The sequence below is a fragment of the Erythrolamprus reginae genome, chromosome 2 (assembly GCF_031021105.1).
Source record: "Erythrolamprus reginae isolate rEryReg1 chromosome 2, rEryReg1.hap1, whole genome shotgun sequence".
Taxonomy (NCBI): Eukaryota; Metazoa; Chordata; class Lepidosauria; order Squamata; family Dipsadidae; genus Erythrolamprus; species Erythrolamprus reginae.
The window spans coordinates 58,770,959-58,791,689 of NC_091951.1; the positions used below are offsets into that span (position 1 = coordinate 58,770,959).

Below are 20,731 nucleotides of genomic sequence, written 5' to 3' on the forward strand. Positions count from 1 at the left end.
CACCCCCCAAAAAAAATTCTCATAGAGAGAACCCCTGAAATGATGAGAAGTCATGAAATTTCAAGTTTCCGATATGCAGGGAAAAGTTTTTTACAGGGTCTCAAACTTTGATTTCGGGTCTCACAGACCCGAACAGAACAGCAGGGTTAAGAAAACATAACATTTCAAATATTTTACTCAAAAAACCCGAAATTTAAATATATTATTTACAATGTTAAAAGTGTTTTATAGTACTGTACCATGTTAATGAATATACCTTATTTAAAACCAATTTATAAAATGTTAGATTTTCTTAGATAGCTGAAAACATAAAGCATGTTAATACAGACACATTGAAGATTTAAATAACTAAATCATACTGCTGTAATTCATTATATTTTTTTTATTAAAAGCAAAACTAATATTGTCAGTGAATATTAAGAAGGGCCTTGCCTGATTATTTGTCCAAATGTACTGAGATGCCCAAAGCGCTTATTGGCAGAAGTATTTTACTATATATTCTAAACTCTATATTTCTTAGTACCGGTAATTTGTTTCTCAACTTTATTCTCTATCCCTCACAATCAAATGTGTAACTTTATTTCTATAATAGAAAAATAATAAAAGTAACAGAATTTGCAATCTGTTATGAACACTTGCATCTTGCAATCACTTTTTATGTTAACATTAAGATAACCATTTTTCAGAATATAAAATGAATATATTCATGTTCTTGTACATATCAAAGCAATCATGGATCCACAGACATGCAAAAAATGCAACAGATTTATAGTGGAAGAACACATTAAAAATGATCAAACTATTTTCAGAGTAAAAGATAAACAGCCTGAAACATGTATTTTTTTTTATTTTTAATTATTTTAAAATGTAAAGGTAGATTAAATTTCATACACATGACATTTCTTGACCCACATTGAAGAAATGTAAAGGAAATAGGATGTCAAACTGCCAAAATTACATTGCAGACTGCCTGTATTTTAGGTCTAAATTTAACCAGTGGTTATGAATAGGCCACATGTGACAATTATTAAAAGGACAAATTATTCAAGGGTTGGGTTAAAAACCTTTTAAGGATTTTGTTCTTAAGGCAAACAGAGATGTCCCAATAACTGATTGTATTCCTCTTCTCAAAAGTGAAGAATATTTATTCTAAATTAATGTAATTCAAATAAAATATATAAGTAGTTTAAAATTAAATAATATGCATATATTTTTATAAAGTCATAGATTGAATTTTACATCCAATTATTTTATATTTATCAATGTATTATTTTGTTAATTAGTCACATAATATAAAGCAAAATTACATTGTCAGCAACCATTGCTCATTTTTATTTTAGAATTACTGTACTGAATTGCTAACACAAATTATTTTTGAGTCAATAGATTTTCTCATTAGCGTGTACTGCAGTTCAATATAGTCAGGAAAATGTATGCATACTATAAAATATAAACATTTAACGTTTTCTTGAATAATTTACTTCCTGAAAATGAAACATTGCAAAATATAGATGGGTGATTCCTTAACTAAATGATTCCTAAATTTAAAAACCCTAAATATAGCAACTAACAGGTGGTGAATCCTCAATATCTATGCTACAGCTTTTTGCATATAATATTAAAAACATTTTCCTCAGTATAACAGGAGCCCATAATACACTTTCTTCAACTATTCAGAAACCATTCAGTTGCAGAAGGTTATTATTATATGTTTCTTCCCAGAATGATTATTCAGGAAATAAGTTAGTTACCAAGTTTTCTACTTTAAACTAAGTGAAACCTTTGTGGAGTTAGCCCAGGCGCAAATCTTATTAACATAAGATAATTCTATATTAACCAGCTAAGAAGTAAGTTACCTCTCCATGTTTTCAAAGAGTGATCTTTATCTATTTGCCAGCAGGTAAAATCTTGGTAAACATATCAAATAATTTTTCACTTTTTAGGAACATATTTTTAAAACCTTAAAAGATTTATCAAGTCAAATATTTCAGTAGGATAAAATTAATTTTCTAAAAAGATTCCTTATAACCATGTAAAAATGAACCACTATAAGATGACAACAGTAATGAATATCAAGAGTCTGATATTGGTGATTCTTCTGCTTCGCTTAAAGAGCTAGAAAGTCAATTTCAAGTACAATACTCATTTATATTCTGACAAATATTTTCTTAAAGAGTAGTTTTCAAACCATTGCATCTCATTTGAAACATTTGGAACAGGTTTACTCGTTTTTGAAATGTTAGCGCATTGACACACACTGAATTAGGCCATGAGGCAAAAAGAACTATTTGAGTGTAAACTTTCTTACAAACATATCCCTGCATTGCCTTTCATAGTTCTTTAAACTAATAAATGTTAGGCTATGTTTTGGTATACTATGCTGAAACACAGCAAAATATTTTAAAAATATACCAAACTGTATCAAGTAGGGGATATCTTGTTGCTTTTAAAAGGTAAGTTGCTTTGTGTTGCTTGCTTTAAAGAGGCAGTACTGTATAGTAAATCACATGAGCAGGATATCAAGGTTATAAAGACATCCCATCTCTTTTATTGCGTATAGCAAATCAAGTCATTGCTATTAATATAGTTAAAGTACCCACAATATTTTCCTTTAAATATCCATTTCAATAGGAATAGATAAGTATGAAGAAGTAAATTTGTATCAGTGCAAATTTTCAAATACATTTTTTTGAAAATCAATGCCATATTAATATATTTTTGCACAATAGAACTTTTCCTTGCTTTCTTCTTTTTCAATTTTTTTCCAGAGATTCCTAAGTTCTCGGGCAGATCTGGAATCAATGCAAGCATTGCAGAGGTAAGAGTATCCCAATTGCCATCACTATCCCTTTTACTGGCATAAGGACAACACCATCAATGTGAGAGTTTCGATCATGTTTTCACAATTAAAGTTATTACTGTACAAGTAAATATGTATACTATGAGAGCCAAGAGAGTAAGCTGGAGATAAAAGATTTTAAGTATTAACAAATAATTTAATGGCTGACAGCCGGTCATCAACAGTGATTCCTGCCATCACATTAACTCAACATTATAATCACTTTATAGTACATTTTTTACAAACGTAACTACATTTACAGAAACAGCTCTACAGTTTAATGCAACATTGTTTTCAGATCAAAACCTGAACAATAATTAGCTATGTCTTTGCTTCAGAAGTTCATCAATCTGAGTCTTGTACATATTTTTTACATCCTCAAGGTCCAATCGCAATTCTTCTGCTTCTTCTGCTTTCTCTCCATACATCTGAAGGATGGTATTGTATCTCTGATCCAAATCCTGAAACAATATTGTCTGGTAATTATAAAATTGTTCCCACAAAGGTTCTTTTTTTCTGTCATTAATTTTTTGGTTAATATAAAATTTAAACCTTTTCATGCAGTCAAAACACTTGTTACTATCACTTATTTTATTATACAAATAATAGTAGTTGCCTAAAGGTCTGTTGCTACATGGTTTTATATTAGTAGTAGTAGTCTCCTTTAAGTTTATTCTGAAATAAATTGACAGAAACCTACCCTTAATTGTGCATGTAACTTGGGGATCTCCTTAATTTTTTCTTCTAAGTCATCGTTTTGATTTGTTAATTTCACCAGCTCTTCAGCCATTACTGATCGAGTTCTTTCAAGGTTTCCAATTTCCAACTAAAATAATATTTGACAATAAGATTTCAAAACCCATTCACTAATTCTTTAATTTAATTTGATTTTCTTTAAGTTAAGTGTTAGTACTATATGCAAAATACAATAGCCTAATACAAATAAAGAACACATCTTAAAACCAACTTAATAAGCATTTATAATGCAAGTCTGAATAGTCATTGTGAACTTGGAAAAGAGTTGTATATTTTCTAACTTGGCGTACACAGGATAAAGTAAAACGAATAAATGAAAATACTTTACTAGTGCACAAGAAAATTTAGATTTGATTTAAGGAAATTCAAGCTCATGAAAACAACATTTAGAAAATTCTTTTATGCAATCATTCTTTCTCCCTAAAGGTCTCTCTCAGCTACGTTACTTGGCAAAATAATTATTTGGAGTAATTGTTATTTCAATTACTTTTTTCTTATTTTTGGCTTGTTAACAACAGAAACAATCTAAAACATATGTTTGTCCTACTATATTAATCCAACTAAGTTGAACCTACATTAGTTAATTACTCTGACTGGCATGTTATTAATCTTGGTCACACACTGTCTAAATAATTGATACATGATTCTCTGTTTACCTGGAGATGAGAAATCTCTCCATCCCGTAATTTTAATTGTGACTGAAGATTTTCTATAATACTTGAACCTGCTCCCATTCTCACTACATCATACAGATTGGTCCCACTTGCAGACACAGAACCAAAGGAATGGTCATACTGATCATCCTGCAATGCGATATAACCATGAAATTAAATGCTGATAAAATACAAGTTAAACTGGAGCCAAATTATTTATGATTTTGTACCATAATAATGTTTATTTATTTTTTTTAACTCTGAAAAGAAAGTTAATAAATTCTTTTTAATGTATTTATTATTTAATTTGATTTTTAGGCTGCCCTTTTCTTATGGACTCAGGGCGGCTTACAAAAGAGAACCAATACAATAGAAAATCTAAGAAACACAATATAATAAAACCCAACAACAATAAAAACCAAGTCTATAATCCAGCTTAATTAAAACACATTTAATTAAAACTTAATTAATTAATTAATTAATTAATTAATTAATTAAAACACATTTGACTAACATTCATTCATCATTCATTCTGTCAGCCGTAGCATGAAAGCATTGCCCAACAGCCCCAAGCCTGCCGGCAGAGATTTGTTTTTAGTGCCTTCTGAAAAGTCAGGAGGGTGGGGGTGGCACAATCTCCAGGGGGAGCTGGTTCTAAAGGGTCGGAGCTGCCACAGAGAAGGCCCTTCTCCTGGGCCTCGCCAGGCGACATTGCTTGACTGACGAGACCCGAAGAAGGCCAGGTTTATGGGCTCAAACCGGTCATTGGGATAGATGAGGCAGTATGTGGTCCCATAAGTAATCTGGTCCTAACCCATGATCGGTAGCCAATGCAACCAACGGAGTGATGGTGAAACATGGGCATACCCCTGTAGGCCCAACACTGTTTGCACGGCTTCATTTTGGATTAAATGCAGTCTCCAAACATTCTTTAAAGGTAGCTCCATGTAGAGAGCATTGCAGTAATCAAGCCGCAAGGTGATGAGGGCGTGAGTGACTATGAGAAGTCACAGTATGGCAATGTGGATAGACCAAGCAGATAGAAATCCCTGCATAACCATGACAGGCATTAAAAGACCTCTGGCTAGTCACTATTTTTAAACCCTAATGTATTTTTCATTTATTGTAAAGATTTAATTGTTTGGAAAGAGATTACATATGACAGATGAATGCAACTTCTAAGACATTAAAAGATGCCTTGGAAATAATAGTAGCAAAATGATTAGTTATTAATTAATGTTCTAGAGAGTTTACTGCAAAATAGTTTTATCATCTGCTCTTAAATGATATATAAATTTTAATCTGCATTCACCAAAAGTGGATTAAGACAAAAATCTAATTTTATTTACTGTATGCCCTATATTTTGCCCTGCGGCTTTACCATTCCTATTTCACATTTAGTGATAAAACTATTTGAAAATGTGCCCTCATCTGAGCAAAGAAGCTTTTAGTGGATTCAATAAAAATGCTATAAAAATGCTTTGAACATGCACAAGCAACAACAAAAAAAGGGGGGGAGGAGGAGGTTGAAATGTATAAAGAGCAATACCTGACATACGAAGGATGTTTGGAGTCCTGCCATATCAACTCCACTTATGGAGCTTGAGCGTGAGAGTGTTGGCGTGCTGGACACAGTTTCCATTGTTGATGAAATGTAAAATTTACGCTCCTGGGAGAAAAAAGAAACAAGAAAACCATGCAAAATAGTATTTTGGAGAGAGAATAAATTCCAATAGCGCAGATATATAAAATGCAATTTCTTCTCTTACAAGTAGAATTGTCCTATTTTCCAACAGTTTAATAGCGATAGCACTTAGACTAGTATATCATTTCATAATGCTTTAGATCATTCTCTGGGCAGTTTACAGTGTCAGCATATTGCCCACAGGAATCTGGGTCCTTATTTTACTGATGTCGGAAGAATGGAAGGTTGAGTCAACTTTGAGTCCAGTCAGGATCGAACTCCAGGCTATTCGCAGAGTTTAGCTACAACAGTGCATTCTAACCACTTTGAAACCAGGGCTCTAGATTTAACCCTTTCATTTTAAGTTATATGCAGGCCCTGCTATTCACCGGATAATGCTCAGGCAGCAGAATGAGTATTCAATTTTTTATTAGTACCTGATGCTTCATTGAAATCATTACCGTTTTATGTCAGCTGTAATATATTTAATACAAACATCTCAAATTATGTCCAAGTTAATATTCCAATTGAATAAGAGAGAATGTCTTAATGCAACCAAGAGAAAAACAAAGTCAGTAGAAGAAACCCAATGAAACAGGAAATAGCAGGCTATCCTGGGTTACCCAAAGCATAAAATATATAACAAAACACCTATACTGATGCTGACTAGAAAAGATGATACTTTCAAGACATAAAACAAAACTAAAGTACTAAAATTCAAAATATCTCCCATCTTCTAACATTTGTTTACGTTTTTCACATCCAGAATTATCAGACAGATAAGATCAAGTACCTTTTCTCTTGCAGATTCTTGGACAAATATTGTTTTCTTTTTTTCTTGTTCTACTTTCATTTTTTCCATTTCTAACTGAGTACATAGTAACATCTGAGGAAAGCAAAATAATATGTATTAACTGATTCTTTTTCCTGGTGAAGCAACATTATACAAAAAATGTTAGTTGAACAAACCTTTTCTTTCTTTGCCCCTTCAACAACTTTTACATATTCTTCTTTAAGATTTTCTAGCTCAACTTCATGCCTTTGTGAAAAGGAAATTACAGAAAAAAAGGTATTACACATATCCTGAACTGGTATTAAATATGCAACTGTTTACTAAATTATTATTACACTGATAATTTACATGAATATAAAATGACTACAAAATCTACACTCAATAATTTTGGCTATTTAATATGGTCACCACCTGTGTTTATCAATATCACAGATGGATTTGGTTGTCACAGAGTGGTGCGTGTTGTGATAATAGCACAAATGGTTGAGTGGTTAAGATCCTAATTCTTCATATGCATTAGCATTACAGCAGTTGCTTTCAAAGTATTTTTTTAATTACACCACTATCACATCTCAACTTCATTCATTGAACCATATCCATGTAGTTTTTAGAGAAATTGAGAGAAAACTTTTACAGAAATTGAGAGAAATTTTTTACCTATTGTTTTCATTTTCTAGTTTCTTTAGCCTGGATTTTTCTGCTTCAAGTTGAGCTTGAAGGCGACTATTTTCTTGCCTCAGGAGACTATTTTGGGATTCAGTAGAAGACAATTGGATTTTGTTGGAAAGAAGTTCTTCTGTAGCAGCACGTTCTCTTTCAGTCTGTGCTGCTAAAGCAGCTTGAGATTCACCTAAAGGCAAGAATAAAAATATGGTGCACTATGAAGTCTTATGAGTTCACAATCTGGGATTTTAAAAAGCACAATGATGAAAAATGTTTTTAAATGAGATTCGTTAATTCTACTAACTTGACTACAACCAAAGAGCCAATTTTAGGCAGATCTATACCATTCATTTTCTAGATATGATTACCAGTATAAGACGCACTGGAGTATACGACACACCTTGGTTTTTGGGGAGGAAAGTAGAGAAAAGAATCTGCTCACCAGATATTCATCTGGGTAGCATCCTTAGTCTGGTCAATTTCAGCACATTATTTTATTTGGAGAAAGCAACAATGAAAGAGCTTGCAAACCAGTAAAATCTGGGAACATTGTTAGAACCCGGTTAGGGCTGGAATGGAAAATTCTAAGCAAGTAGAGTAATGAAAAAACCTGCAAAGGCTTGGAAAATATTCTTCACAAAGAATAACAATGAAAAGTGGGTAAGAGCTGGGAACATCGTTTGCACCTGGTTAGGGCTGGAAAGAAACATTTGGAGCAAGTAAAACAATAAAAAAACCTACAAAGACACGGTTTGGAAAACATTATTCACAGAGAGTAACAGTGAAAGAGCTTGTAAGCGGGAAAGAGCTGAGAATATTGTTAGCACCTGATTAGGCCTGGAAATAAACATTTGGAGCAAGTTAGAGCAATGAAAAAAACTCTGCAAAGATTTAGGGCTTGGAAAACATTCTTCATAGGCAGTAACAATGAAAGAACCTGCAGTAGCTGGGAACATTGTTAGCACCTAGTTAGGGCTGGGAGGGGGGGGGGAAGCTTTGAAAAAAGCTGCATTCAGAGTATAAGATGCACCTGAATTTTCAGTCTCAGGGAGGAAAAATGTGCATCTTATACTCTGAAAAATACGGTAGTTTGTGATATCACAGCCAATCTAATGCTCCTAACAGAAATTCCAGAGTCATATTTCCAGATACATAATTCCAGATACATATTTAATTCTTCCAGGAATATGTGCAAATCCCCAATCAATTAAAGTGCTCTGCATAAAAGGCTTCTGACACGTTCAGTCTCAGAGAGTGACAATTTTTTTCCCCTTACCAAGTCTCTCAGAAAGATTTTTCTCAACTTTTTCCCATGACAAGGTCTGTCCTCCCAAAGTAGCTTGCAAGTTTTCTATTTGCCGGAGCAAAGGCCTAGTTGCAGATGTAACGCTTTGACTGAGTTCTTGGTTGCGAGTCTCAGCTTCTTGAAGTCTCTGAAATTTTAAGCGGGGGTAAATATCACTTGTGTTCAAGAAAACCATGAGTAATATGAAATTTTGCCAGAGCCTTATATACGATCAAATTCCTTACAGGAAATACAACCCACAGAAATGTTATATAGTGCTTACATGCATTTGTTACCACAATTAACATTGCTAAGGAGGATAAATTCTGCTACTAAACAATTATGTGAATATTTCATACATGAATACTAAGCTGAATTCAAGTACCTAACAGAAGCATGCATAGTATTTTGAATTGGAACCGCCTGCTCTGAACTTTTATTTGGGAAACTAGTCATACTGATCTTGTCTGGATTGTTTTGATCTTATCATCAACTTATCAAAGTGGTTTGAACTCCAAATAAGGGCACTCTGGACTAAGAACACTTCCAATAAAGTTGAGACACTTATTTCATGTTTGAAATATTTTTTTTTAAAGTTTTAAAATATACGGTGTCATCATCATTTTAGCCATTGTCTATCCACTGCAGGACAGGCCTTTTCCATGTTTCCAACCGATACAATCCTCAGCTTTCTTTTGCCAATTAGGCCTGCTATACTTGCTGTCATCAATCCATCTTGTTTTAGGTCTTTTTCGTGGACACTTTTGATCCAGTGGGATCCATTCTACGACTGTCTTGATGCACCTGCCATCAGTTCTTATTGCTATGTGACCAGCCCATTTCCATTTCAATTATTTTATTCTCTTAATGATATAGTATACTTTTGTTTGTTCTCTAATCAATTTGCAGGTCTTTTTATCTTGTCTTATGAGGTCAAACAGGTACCTTTCCATGGCTCTTGTATCAATTGTGAGGTTAGTGTCCATGTTTCACTAGCATATATATATGTTAGAGCAGGTAGTAAACACTGATCAAAAACTTCTCTTCAGACATGGGGGGAGGCTGTTCTTGAAAATTATGCTTAGCTTGCGGATCACACTTAACATGCTTTTCAATTTCCTTTATTGTATCGCCTTCCACTAAAATCCATGGGAAAAAGTATATACAGTGGTCCCCCGATTATTGCGAGGGTTCCGTTCCAGGACCCCTTGCAATGATCGGTTTTTCGCGAAGTAGCGGTGCGGAAGTAAAAACACCATCTGCGCATGCGCAGATGGTGTTTTTACTTCCGCCGCAGCAGCGAGGAGCCGAAGATTGGGGTTTCCCCGCCGCCCACGCAAACTCTTCGCTGCTGCTGCGCCCGCCGCTTGTCTTGTCCGCCCGCCGCTTGTCCGCCGCCTGCCTGCCCGCGCGCCCGCCGCGCCCGCCCTTCGCCCGCCCACGCCGTTCGCTCGCGCCGCTTCCCAGCTGAGTCCTGAAGCCAGAAGGCAAAGGCGAACTTCCGCGTTTGGCTTCGGGACTCAGCTGGGAAGCGGCGCTGGGGTTTCCCCACCGCCCAAGCAAACTCCTCGCTGCCGCTCGCCCGCCCTTCGCCCGCCCACACCGTTCGCTCGCACCGCTTCCCAGCTGAGTCCTGAAGCCAAACACGGAAGTTCGCTTCAGGACTCAGCTGGGAAGCGGCGCGAGCGAACGGCGTGGGCGGGCGAAGGGCGGGCGAGCGGCAGCGAGGAGTTTGCGTGGGCGGTGGGGAAACTCCTCGCTGATGCCCGCCGCTCGCCCTCCCGCCAGCAAGAGGGGGAAGACCCAGGGAAGCCGCCCAGCAGCTGATCTGCCCGGCGCCATCTACGCATGCGTGGCCATAGAAAAAAGGGCACGCATGCGCAGATGGTGTTTTAACTTCCGGGTTGAAAAATCGCCATATAGCCGTTCGCAATGATCGGGATCGCGATACCCGGGGGATCACTGTATATAGTGGTCAACTATGTCTAGTTCTTCTCCAGATATAAAAAATGTTCATTCTTTGGTGAATTTATTAAACGTAACCTGGCTCTTTTTCAGATTTATTTTTATGTCAGCTTTGTGAAGTTCTTGTAGGTATCTTTGTACCTCTTCTGGGTTTTACCAGAATGTCAATGTAGCTTTATAACATTATAGAAGAATTAAAGACACTACATCAATTCAAAAGAAACTGCTATGGTACCTGCTGAAGGTCACTAATTTCCTGACGTAAATAATCCTCCTTTCTAGCTGCTTGTTGTTCTGCACGTTGCAATGCAATTCTCAAGTCTGCTACCTATACAACAGAAATAAAGATTCAATGGACCGCACACTAAAGATACATTTCTAACACATTTTAGTCTACTAATATCATACAATATATTCAGATTTAGGAAATTCATGTTTGCAACAATTATTCTTCTTAACAAATTAACATTTTTTTAGCCACAGCATGGATCACCAGCAAACAATTTGAGGTATAATTACAATGGTTCAACTGAATGGCACTACAGACAAATGTTGCTACAGAATTGATGCAACAGCGAAATTTAATACACAAGCAAACAAATCCTTCAACATTTAAAAGTTGTAATCCATTAGAAATATATAAACTTTCCTGTATATTTTACTTAAAATGTTTCATCAGCTTAGTGATTTCTGACATAACAGTCTTAATAATTCATCTACCCACAATTATAAATATATTAGAAAAACTTAATACAAGATCATGACCAATTTAAGAACAACGAATATCAGAATAGTAATAGCAATAATATTGTAGGTACGATTGCAAAAGCCAGATTCAGAGAAAGAGCAAGTAAAATCTTCAAAATATTAATTTGGAAACAGCAATCAAAATACCATGGGTATAAGACAGACCATCCAATCACTTCTGGATCAAAACAAAGATCACTGCTTCCTTGAGGAAATGATCAGAAAGCAGAAATTTACAAACTTTGGACATACCCTGTTTCCCCGATAGTAAGACACCCCCGAATGTAAGACGTATCGGGGGTTTCAGGGGGGTCGGCTAATATAAGCCGTACCCTGAAAGTAAGACATATGTCTTACTTTCGGGGAAACACGGGGGTATTGCCGCCTCCCTCTCATCTAGCTGTGCACCGCCTCCTGCCCAAGCCTGCGCCGTCCCCCTCTCCATACGTTGCCGCGTCTGCCACCTCCCTCTGATCTTAATGAGCGCCGCCTCCTGCCCACTTCCGCGCCACCCCCCCTCCATACGTCACCGCGTCTGCCGCCTCCGTCTGTTCAGGTTGTTAATAAATGTTAATTTTATGGTTAAAACAAAAAATTCGTCAATTTTTTTCCAATATAAGACATACCCCGAAAGTAAGACATAGTGGGGCTTTTGGGGATAAAAAGAAAGTAAGACACTGTCTTACTTTCGGGGAAACACGGTATAATGAGTAGAAACAATATTATGTCTGCCAAAGTTGAGAGAAGTAATGCTAAAGAAAACAATGGATAAAGAAATGTATTCAATTCCCTACTGTTTTGGGAAGAAACACAGATTATTGAAGTGAGCATTTGTATGTGTATACCCAAGACTTAAACATGGCCCGATGACATCTAACTAGCTATCTGACACAAGATATTTCAAGATGCATTCTTCAATGTTAAATCTAAGTACAGTGGTACCTCGAGATACGAGTTTAATTCGTTCCGGACCTGGGCTCTTAAGTCGAGCAGCTCTTATCTCGAACGACTTTTCCCCATAGGAATTAATGTAAATAATTTTAATTGGTTCCAGCCCTCAAAAAACTCACAAAGTTAGTCTAAATTATGCAGAAAGACATGTTTTTAATGAAGAAATGTACATGTACATATAAATGAATAATGAAGTTTCTTTCACTTAACTTGTAAACTTTCTTAAACTTTTAAATTTACATATGTTCAACTTCTCTGCCACCCAATCCTGTAGGACAGAGGTCCCCAACCCTTTTTGCACCAGGGACCGGCTTTAAGCGATCAAGAGAGGAATGGGAGAATGAATGGACGGAGGGTGGGAAGGAAGGAAGGAAAGAGGGAAGGGACAGGAACAGAGGAAGGAAGCAAGGAAACTTATGAAAGGGGAGAGTAAGAGAGGAATGAGTGAAGGGAGGGAGGGAGGGAAGAAGGTGGGAAGGAGAAAGAAAAGAAGAAATAGAGGAAGGGAAGGTAAAAGAGAGAAAGAAAAAGAGCAAGAAAGAAAGCTGCAAGCACCCCCCCGAGCCCCCCAGGCCGGCTGCAACCTTTTAAAACACGCGCGCCGCTTCGCAGCTGTCTCCTGAAGCCGAACGCGGAAGTTAGCGTTTGGCTTCAGGAGACAGCTCCTTGGCGCTTGTATCTCGAATTTGGGCTTGTAAGTAGAACAAAAATATCTCTCCCCTCCCAGCTCTTATCTCGAGTTGCTCTTAAGTAGAGCAGCTCTTATGTCGGGGTTCCACTGTACTTCAAATACATTACAAAATACAGTATTACAATACCACCTGCAAGAATTCTTCAGCATTTAATTGCACACTTACCTGAATTGCTAAAGCTTCTTGTTGTTGATGAGCCTCCTCCTGGGCCTTTTCCAGAATTAAACCCAGCTCCTCCTTAACTTTAATTTCATGACTTAATGCTGCTTCTTGCACTTCACAGTCTTTTGCAGCATTAGTTTTATGAAGATCTGCAAGTTCTCTGGGGGGAAAAATGTTCCCATGGATAGTTATCTGAATATTTGTATCTTAGTATCCTCCAAATGTAGTCTAGGATTAGAAATAGTATCTGAGACAGCTTCATTTTAGTTTAAACCAGGGGTAGGCAAAGTTGGCTCTTCTATGACTTGTGGACTTCAACTCCCAGAATTCCTGAGCCAATCATGCTAGCTGTGGAATTCTGGGAGTTGAAGTCCACACGTCATAGAAGAGTCAACTTTGCCTACCCTTGGTTTAGACAGATCTATAAAGTTACCCAACTCGGTGGCTTTGTGCACTGTAATATACAAAAACAAACAATAAAGAAGAAAAATAAATTTTAATTTTTTAAAAAAAATACTTTGTCATTGTCAATACAATAAAATTGTATAGACAATGAAAGTCACGTGACACCCAGAGATCCAAAAGAAAATAAAACAAAGAGGTTATATAAACAGAAAATATAAAACCGCAACCAAGAGCAATAATCAAACAATCAAAATGGGTTTGAGGGCTACAGGAAGAAGAAATGAGGAAAACTCCGCAGACATGTAGATGCTCATAACTTAGCAATAGATAAAATCCGGTATTTCATTCATGTATTATTTATTATTTCAATTTATATGCCATTATAATTAAAAGAATAGTAAAACATCAAAATATCACAAAATTCAAGTGTATTGGCTGCAGACAGTTAAAAATGGGCATATCTATTATTCTGGCCCAGTGACGGGGGAAAGATTATGGAAGGAGTCAGCTTTTCAAGGGTTTTTTTGGAGGCTGGCAGATCAGAATCAATACATCATGTTGGATAGATCCTCTATGAGAGCAGCTTTCTCTTACTCCTACCACATCATTTGATATTTTAAAATGAAAGCACACATATTGCACAACAAAATACTTAAGTGCTATATAGGGAAAACATTCCTGGCCCAGATTCATTATTTTGATAACAGACTTACTTGTATGCGTTATCAAGAGCTGCCTGTGCGCTTCTGTTTTTTTCTTCAAGATCTTCAAGATCTATTTGAAGTCGTGTAAGATCCTTCACTTGGCATTCCACAACGCTATTTAGCTGCTTGATGTTCTCTCTATGTTGTTTTTCAATTTCTTCTTTGCCATCCAATACCTGCAATAAAGAAAAGCTATAACCATCCACCTTATAGTTTTTAATCTATGAAACTATTTAAATTACTTTATGCATGAAATGATTTTTAGAACACCTTTTTTGTCAGAATGCAAAAAAACACAGAAAAGTAAGCAGTGAAAACAAAGCAAGCAGGTACCGTATTTTTCGGAGTATAAGACACACTTTAATTTGGGGGGAGCAAAAAAACCCAAACCAATTCTGAGCATTTAACTAGAATGGGTGGGGTGAGGGACAGACAAGCACCAGAGATTCACAATTCTCCCGCTTGATTCCTCAAATCGGGTTTCTTGAGACCTTGATTTGGAGATTTTTATTTATTGATTTTGGTGGTGATTAGGCGTTGATTGCTTACCTGAACGCCTCTTCTCGTACGGTGAGTGGGTACAGCAGTCACATGGGTTGCTCCTGTCCAATCCGTTGGAACTGAGCCTAGTATTAAAAAAGACTGCTGGATCCGCCCCTTCCCCAGAATTCGCGAATCCGTAGACTAGGCTCAGTAGTGAAGCTCCTTAATGTTCAACTCTCATGTGTTATAAGAAAATAGAATAGAAGGTAAAGAAGACCACACAAAGGGAGGGAAGTGACTGCTGTACCCACTCACCGTACGAGAAGAGGCGTTCAGGTAAGCAATCAACGCCTATTCTCCGTACTGAAGGAGTGGGTCCAGCAGTCACATGGGACATACCCAAGAGATAGGTCCCTAGGGTGGGAGTACATTGCTATCGTGAGAGATAACGGATTGGAGTACTCTTCTGCCGAAGGCAGCGTCCGCTGATGCGTACGAATCGATTTTGTAGTGCTTTATGAAGGAATTTGGCGAGGCCCAAGTGGCTGCTTTGCAGACTTCTTCCAACGGAGCCTGAGTCGCCCAAGCGGCAGATGTGGCAGCACTTCTGGTGGAATGCGCTGTAATATTCCTTGGAATGGAAAGGGAAGCTGTCTCGTAGGCCTTAGAGATGGTCCCTCTGATCCAACGACCTATTACTGTAGAAGACACTCTGGATCCCAAGGATCTGGGATGGTAGGCTATGAAGAGTGCTTCAGACTTCCGGATGGATCTTGTGCGTTGGATATAAACCTTTAGCGCTCTAGTGAGATCCAGAGTGTGCCATCTAGTTGCCAGGGGATGCTCTCGTTGGAGGCAGAAGGAAGGTAATATGATATCCTGAGATCTGTGGAACATGGAACTAACCTTTGGTAGAAAGGTGGGGTCCAGTCGCAGAACCACCTTGTCCTGGTGAAACTGACAAAGGTCCTGTCTGATAGAAAGGGCTGCCAACTCAGATATGCGTCGGGCGGATGTAATCGCCACCAGGAATGCTACCTTGAAGGATAGGTACCTGAGGGACGCAGAGTTCAGGGGTTCGTAAGGTGCCTGAGTAAGAGAGTGGAGAACCCGTGGCAAGTCCCAGGTAGGATATCTGTGATTTTAGAAGGCCTGAGGTTGGCCACTCCTCTTAGAAATTCTTGGATTTCTGGAAAGGAGCGGAGGGGCTGCCTGCGAGGCCCCGCCAAGACGGAAGAAATGGCGGCCAGGTGTCGGCGGATGGTGCTGGTAGAGAGGCCTTGGTGGAAGCCTTTCATGAGGAAGGTGATTATCCTGTGGATGGGAAGACATAGGGGAGATAAGCCCTCCTGTAAGCACCACTGATGGAATTTGGACCAAGTATGGTCGTAGATCCGGTTGGTAGACCCTCTTCTAGACTTCAGGATGATTTCCACTGTGTCCGGGTCATACCCTCGCCGGTCTAAGTCCCTCCGGATAATAGCCAGGCGGTGAGGTGGAACCACTCTGGGTCTGGATGGAAGGAGGCCCCCTGTCGCAACATATCCTCCGAAACGGGGAGTCGCCAGGGGTCCTGGACGGACAGTTGTTGGAGGTCCGCGAACCAGGGCCTGCGAGGCCAGTGAGGGGCAATCAGAATTACTCGGGCCTTCTCCAGGAGGATTTTGTTGATCACGTCTGGCAAAATTGGAATTGGAGGGAAGGCATACAATAGACCTGGAGGCCAAGGACTCCTGAGAGCAGTGATTGCCTCTGCTCCCGGAGACGGGAACCTGGAGATGAAGTGAGGGAGCTGGGCATTGGCTTTGGTCGCAAATAGATCCAACACTGGATGGCCGAACCTGAGGCAGATTTGGTGGAACAGTGACTGATGGAGATTCCACTCGCCTGGATCTATGGTCGCTCGCGAGAGCCAGTCCGCTTGGACGTTGAGGCTCCCCGAGATGTGGTCGGCTAGAAGCGACTGGAGATTCTTCTCTGCCCAAAGGCCTAACTTCAGGGCCTCCCTCATGAGGGCCTTGGATCTTGTGCCTCCCTGTCTGCAAATATGGATTTTGGTGACTATATTGTCGGTGAGAATCAGCACATGCTGGTTGGAGATGTGAGATTGGAATTGTTTTAGAGCTAGAGACACGGCTCTTAATTCTAGTCAATTGATGGGCCTGGAAGCCTCCTCCGGTGACCATGTGCCCTGAGCTAAAAGACCCTGGGCGTGGGCTCCCCAGCCCGAGAGGCTGGCATCTGTGGTGACTACAAACTGGTCGGGGCACCGGAAGGGAGATCCCTTGTCTAGGGCTGGAGAAGTCCACCACTTGAGGGATCTGCGAACCGTCGGTGGAATGGTGATGCGACGATTCGAGTTGCTGTGGCCCGATCTCTGGAATGGTAATAGAAACCACTGTAGTTCCCTGGCGTGAAGACAGGCCCAGGGGACAATACCAATACATGACACCATTTTACCCAAAAGGGAAGATAGGGTGGCAATGGAGGCAGATTGCTGGGGCAGGATGCGAGCAATGAGATCCAAAAAGCTGCGTTTTCTCTCAGTGGAGAGGAAAACCTGGGATATCTCAGAATTAATGATAGATCCCAGATGCAGAATGGAAGTGGATGGATCAAGGTGGCTCCTTTTAAGATTTATGGAGAAACCATGATTCTGTAGAACCGACATGGTAAAAGAGAGGTCTGCAGCCACACCAGTTCTGGAATTTCCATGAATTAAAATGTCATCTAAATAACATAAAATATGAATGGGAGAAGCCCGGATATGAGCCGCCAAGGATCCCAAGAGTTTAGTGAAGACTCTGGGAGCTGAGGAGAGCCCAAATGGCATAGCCCTATACTGAAAATGCCTGCCTTGGAAGGCAAAGCGCAGAATTTCCTATGGACCTTGACAATGGGGATATGGAGGTAGGCCTCCGTGAGATCCAGAGACACCATAAAGTCTCCCCGATGTAGAGCTGCTAAAATGGAAGATAAGGAATGCATTTTGAATTTCCTATATTTTATGAACCGGTTCAATTTTTTTAGATCTAAGATGGCTCTCCAGCCTCCAGAGGTCTTAGGGACCATGAAGAGGATGGAATAAAAGCCTAAACCTCTCTGGAGAGAGGGGACCGGTTGAATAGCTCTAATAGTCAACAAATGAGAAATAGCCTCCTCCATTCGGATACGAGATGGAGGGGAACTGGGAGAAGGACAAGAAATAAAACGGTTAGGGGGAGGTGAAATGAACTCTAACCTTAGGCCCCTTTCCACAGTGTCAATGACCCAGGGGTCCTTACAAGAACGGTGCCAGGCGGAAGAGAACCAGGCTAGGCGACCGCCTATGGGAAAGGAGGAAAACTTACCATCTGGCTCTTTGGAAGCCCTGGTAGAAGAGGATCCTCTCTGATAACGGGAACCTCTGCCCCTGGTGGTTCTAGATTGGGATCGAAACCGAGGGGAATACTGACCTGGACTCCTTTGAAATGCGAAGCCCTGATCCTGTTGACGCCCTGTGCGCCGAAAGGGCTACGGTTTAGGGGCCTTCTTGGTGGTAGGTCCCAAGACCTTTTTCTTGTCTGTGGTCTCTGTAAGGAGAGGGACCAGAAGGTCTCCGAAGAGGAGGTTACGTTTCAGCGGACCCATGGCTAACTGCCACTTCTGTCTTACTCCCGCCTGCCAAGGGCGGAGCCATAGAAGTCTTCTGGCCGTTGTGGAGGCTGCTACTGACCTGGCTGCAAATCTGGAAGATTGGAGGGTAGCATCTGCTACATATTGGGCAGCTGCGAAGATTTTGTTGAAATCCTGTTGGCCCCGTAAGTCATCTGGAGGCAGGTGTGGTTGGAGCTGACGAAGCCACAAGAGCATAGCTCTGGAAAAGAAGGATGCCGCTGCAGCACTCTTAATGGCCCATGAGTCTGCAAGAAGACTCCTTTTGAGCATTTGCTCAAGTCGTTTGTCCTCTGGCCGGAGGACCTCCTCTGCTTCGCCAGGCATGGCGGCAGTCGAGTGGAGAGTCTTCACTGGTTCATCTGGCTTGGGACATGTTAGGAGTTCCTCATAGGCGGAGGAGAGCTTGTAGAGCTTCTTGTCCTTGGGAGTGGGAGTAAGGCCAGCAGTTGGGTGGTCCCACTGTTTAAGCAAGGCATCCTTAAACAACTTGGGCATAGGAATTACCTCATTGTCTTCCTGTTCTTTCATGAAATAAGGAAGATTTTCCTCCGGAGGGTCTGAGGAAGAAGTAGCCTGTTTTTCTTGCCCGGCTAGCCCCGTGGATACTCTAGCTTTAAGCAGGAGAGATTTGAAAAGCTGCGAAGGAAAGATAGCAGCTGGGGCTGGAATCTTAATCTGAGATTCCTCATCTTCCGACAGACGCTGAAATGGGTCATCATCCTCTTCTGCATCCACGTCCTCATCCTCTTCCTGAGAGGAGTCAGAGACCTCCATGGCTGGGGCTCTGTAGGAAGGAGAAGAACTCACGGGACGGGAGGAGCGTGGAGGGGGATGAGACAGAGAAGGCACATTGAAAGATGAGAGTTTAGCGTCAATGGTGTTAGTCAGAATAGTCAAGATAGACTGAAAACTCCGGTGGCAAGGAAGAAATATCAGCCGGAAAGGCCGGAGGATCCCTGAGGGCCTGAGCAGGTTCTGGCTGGGAGGAATCCTCGGTAATATCTGGCTCCTCTGGACCTAAACCCCATAGGTTAGGTTGGGGTGGATTTAGGTTTGGCTCATCCAGGGATAGCACAGGAACCCCAGAAAGAGGCAGGTTAGAGGCCTCCGGGGGGGTTGGATTGATATGTTTGGCTGATTTAACATGTATTTTTTGTAGGGCTAGGTGTTAGAATGTTGAACGAGCTATCACAATACAACCGCAGGATATGCGAACTGAGCGAATTCTGGGGAAGGGGCGGATCCAGCAGTCTTTTTTAATACTAGGCTCAGTTCCAACGGATTGGACAGGAGCAACCCATGTGACTGCTGGACCCACTCCTTCAGTACGGAGAAGTATGCTGAACTGCTGGGCAGTTTGTGCCAGAAGACTTAAGTTAATTCAATACCTAGATTACTATTTCAGGCTTTGTGTGCTCAGGTCAATCACTTTTCTCCCCGATTCCAAAAACAGGGCTTGCGGAGATCAAAAAAGACCATCACGTTTTGGGCAGCAGGCAGTGCCGGTTGCACGCCATGTTTTTAGAAAAGATTTTAATATTTTCAATCTTTCCCAAAATGTGACTTGCAACTGGCACTGCCCACCCCCTGAAACGCGAAGCTCTTTCTTGATCTCTGCATGCTCCGTTTTTGCCAAAACTCTGATGGGTGGGGGCTGGTGGGCGAGTGGGGCTACATTTGGAGTACAGTGATCCCTCGAGTTTCGCGATCTCGAGTTTCGCGAAACGCTATATCGCGAGTTTTCTACCCGGAAGTAACACCACCATCTGCACGCATGCGTAGATGGTGGAGTTTGCATTACCGCCGGGCAGATCAGCTGCTAGGCGGCCAAAGGAACCTTCCCTGGGTCTTCCCGCCGGCATGGGGGGCTTCCTAGCACCCCCCGAACCCCCAACCCGGGTTTGGGGGGGTGCTAGGAAGCCCCCCATGCCGGGGGAGACCTTTTAAAACACCCGTGCCGCTTCCCAGCTGAGTCCTGAAGCCAAGCGCAGAAGTTCGCCTTTGGCGCTTGGCTTCAGGACTCAGCTGGGAAGGGCGCGGCTGTTTGAAAAGGTGGCAGTCGGCCTGGGGGGCTTCCCAGTACCCCCCCCCCAACCCTGTCTCCTGCCGCCGGTTTAGCCAGGAGAGGAGCGGCAAAGTGACTTGGAGGAATGGGAAACTCAAACCGCCCAGTTTCAGCTTTCCATTCCTCCACGTCACTTCGCCGCTCCTTCTGGCTGGTGGGGGGGGGGGAGTTAGGAAGGTTCTACTTCTCCCCCCCAGCCAAAAACTCAAAGCCTGTCTCCTGCCACA

General features: G+C 40.7%; 1 protein-coding gene across 1 annotated transcript in view; it reads right to left on the bottom strand.

The window, feature by feature from the left end:
- Nucleotides 1-2,742: 2,742 nt before the first annotated feature.
- TMF1 (TATA element modulatory factor 1) overlaps nt 2,743-20,731 on the bottom strand; it is a 35,853-nt gene continuing 17,864 nt past the window's right edge. Inside the window, exons 7-17 of the mRNA XM_070738186.1 lie at nt 14,309-14,475; nt 13,194-13,350; nt 10,874-10,966; nt 8,665-8,821; nt 7,383-7,575; nt 6,902-6,971; nt 6,726-6,818; nt 5,798-5,917; nt 4,252-4,398; nt 3,540-3,665; nt 2,743-3,300 (exon numbers count right to left, since the gene is read on the bottom strand). Of these exons, the coding sequence (XP_070594287.1) occupies nt 3,157-3,300; nt 3,540-3,665; nt 4,252-4,398; nt 5,798-5,917; nt 6,726-6,818; nt 6,902-6,971; nt 7,383-7,575; nt 8,665-8,821; nt 10,874-10,966; nt 13,194-13,350; nt 14,309-14,475 (1,467 nt within the window). The 3' untranslated portion in view covers nt 2,743-3,156. The remainder of the gene's footprint in view (nt 3,301-3,539; nt 3,666-4,251; nt 4,399-5,797; nt 5,918-6,725; nt 6,819-6,901; nt 6,972-7,382; nt 7,576-8,664; nt 8,822-10,873; nt 10,967-13,193; nt 13,351-14,308; nt 14,476-20,731) is intronic.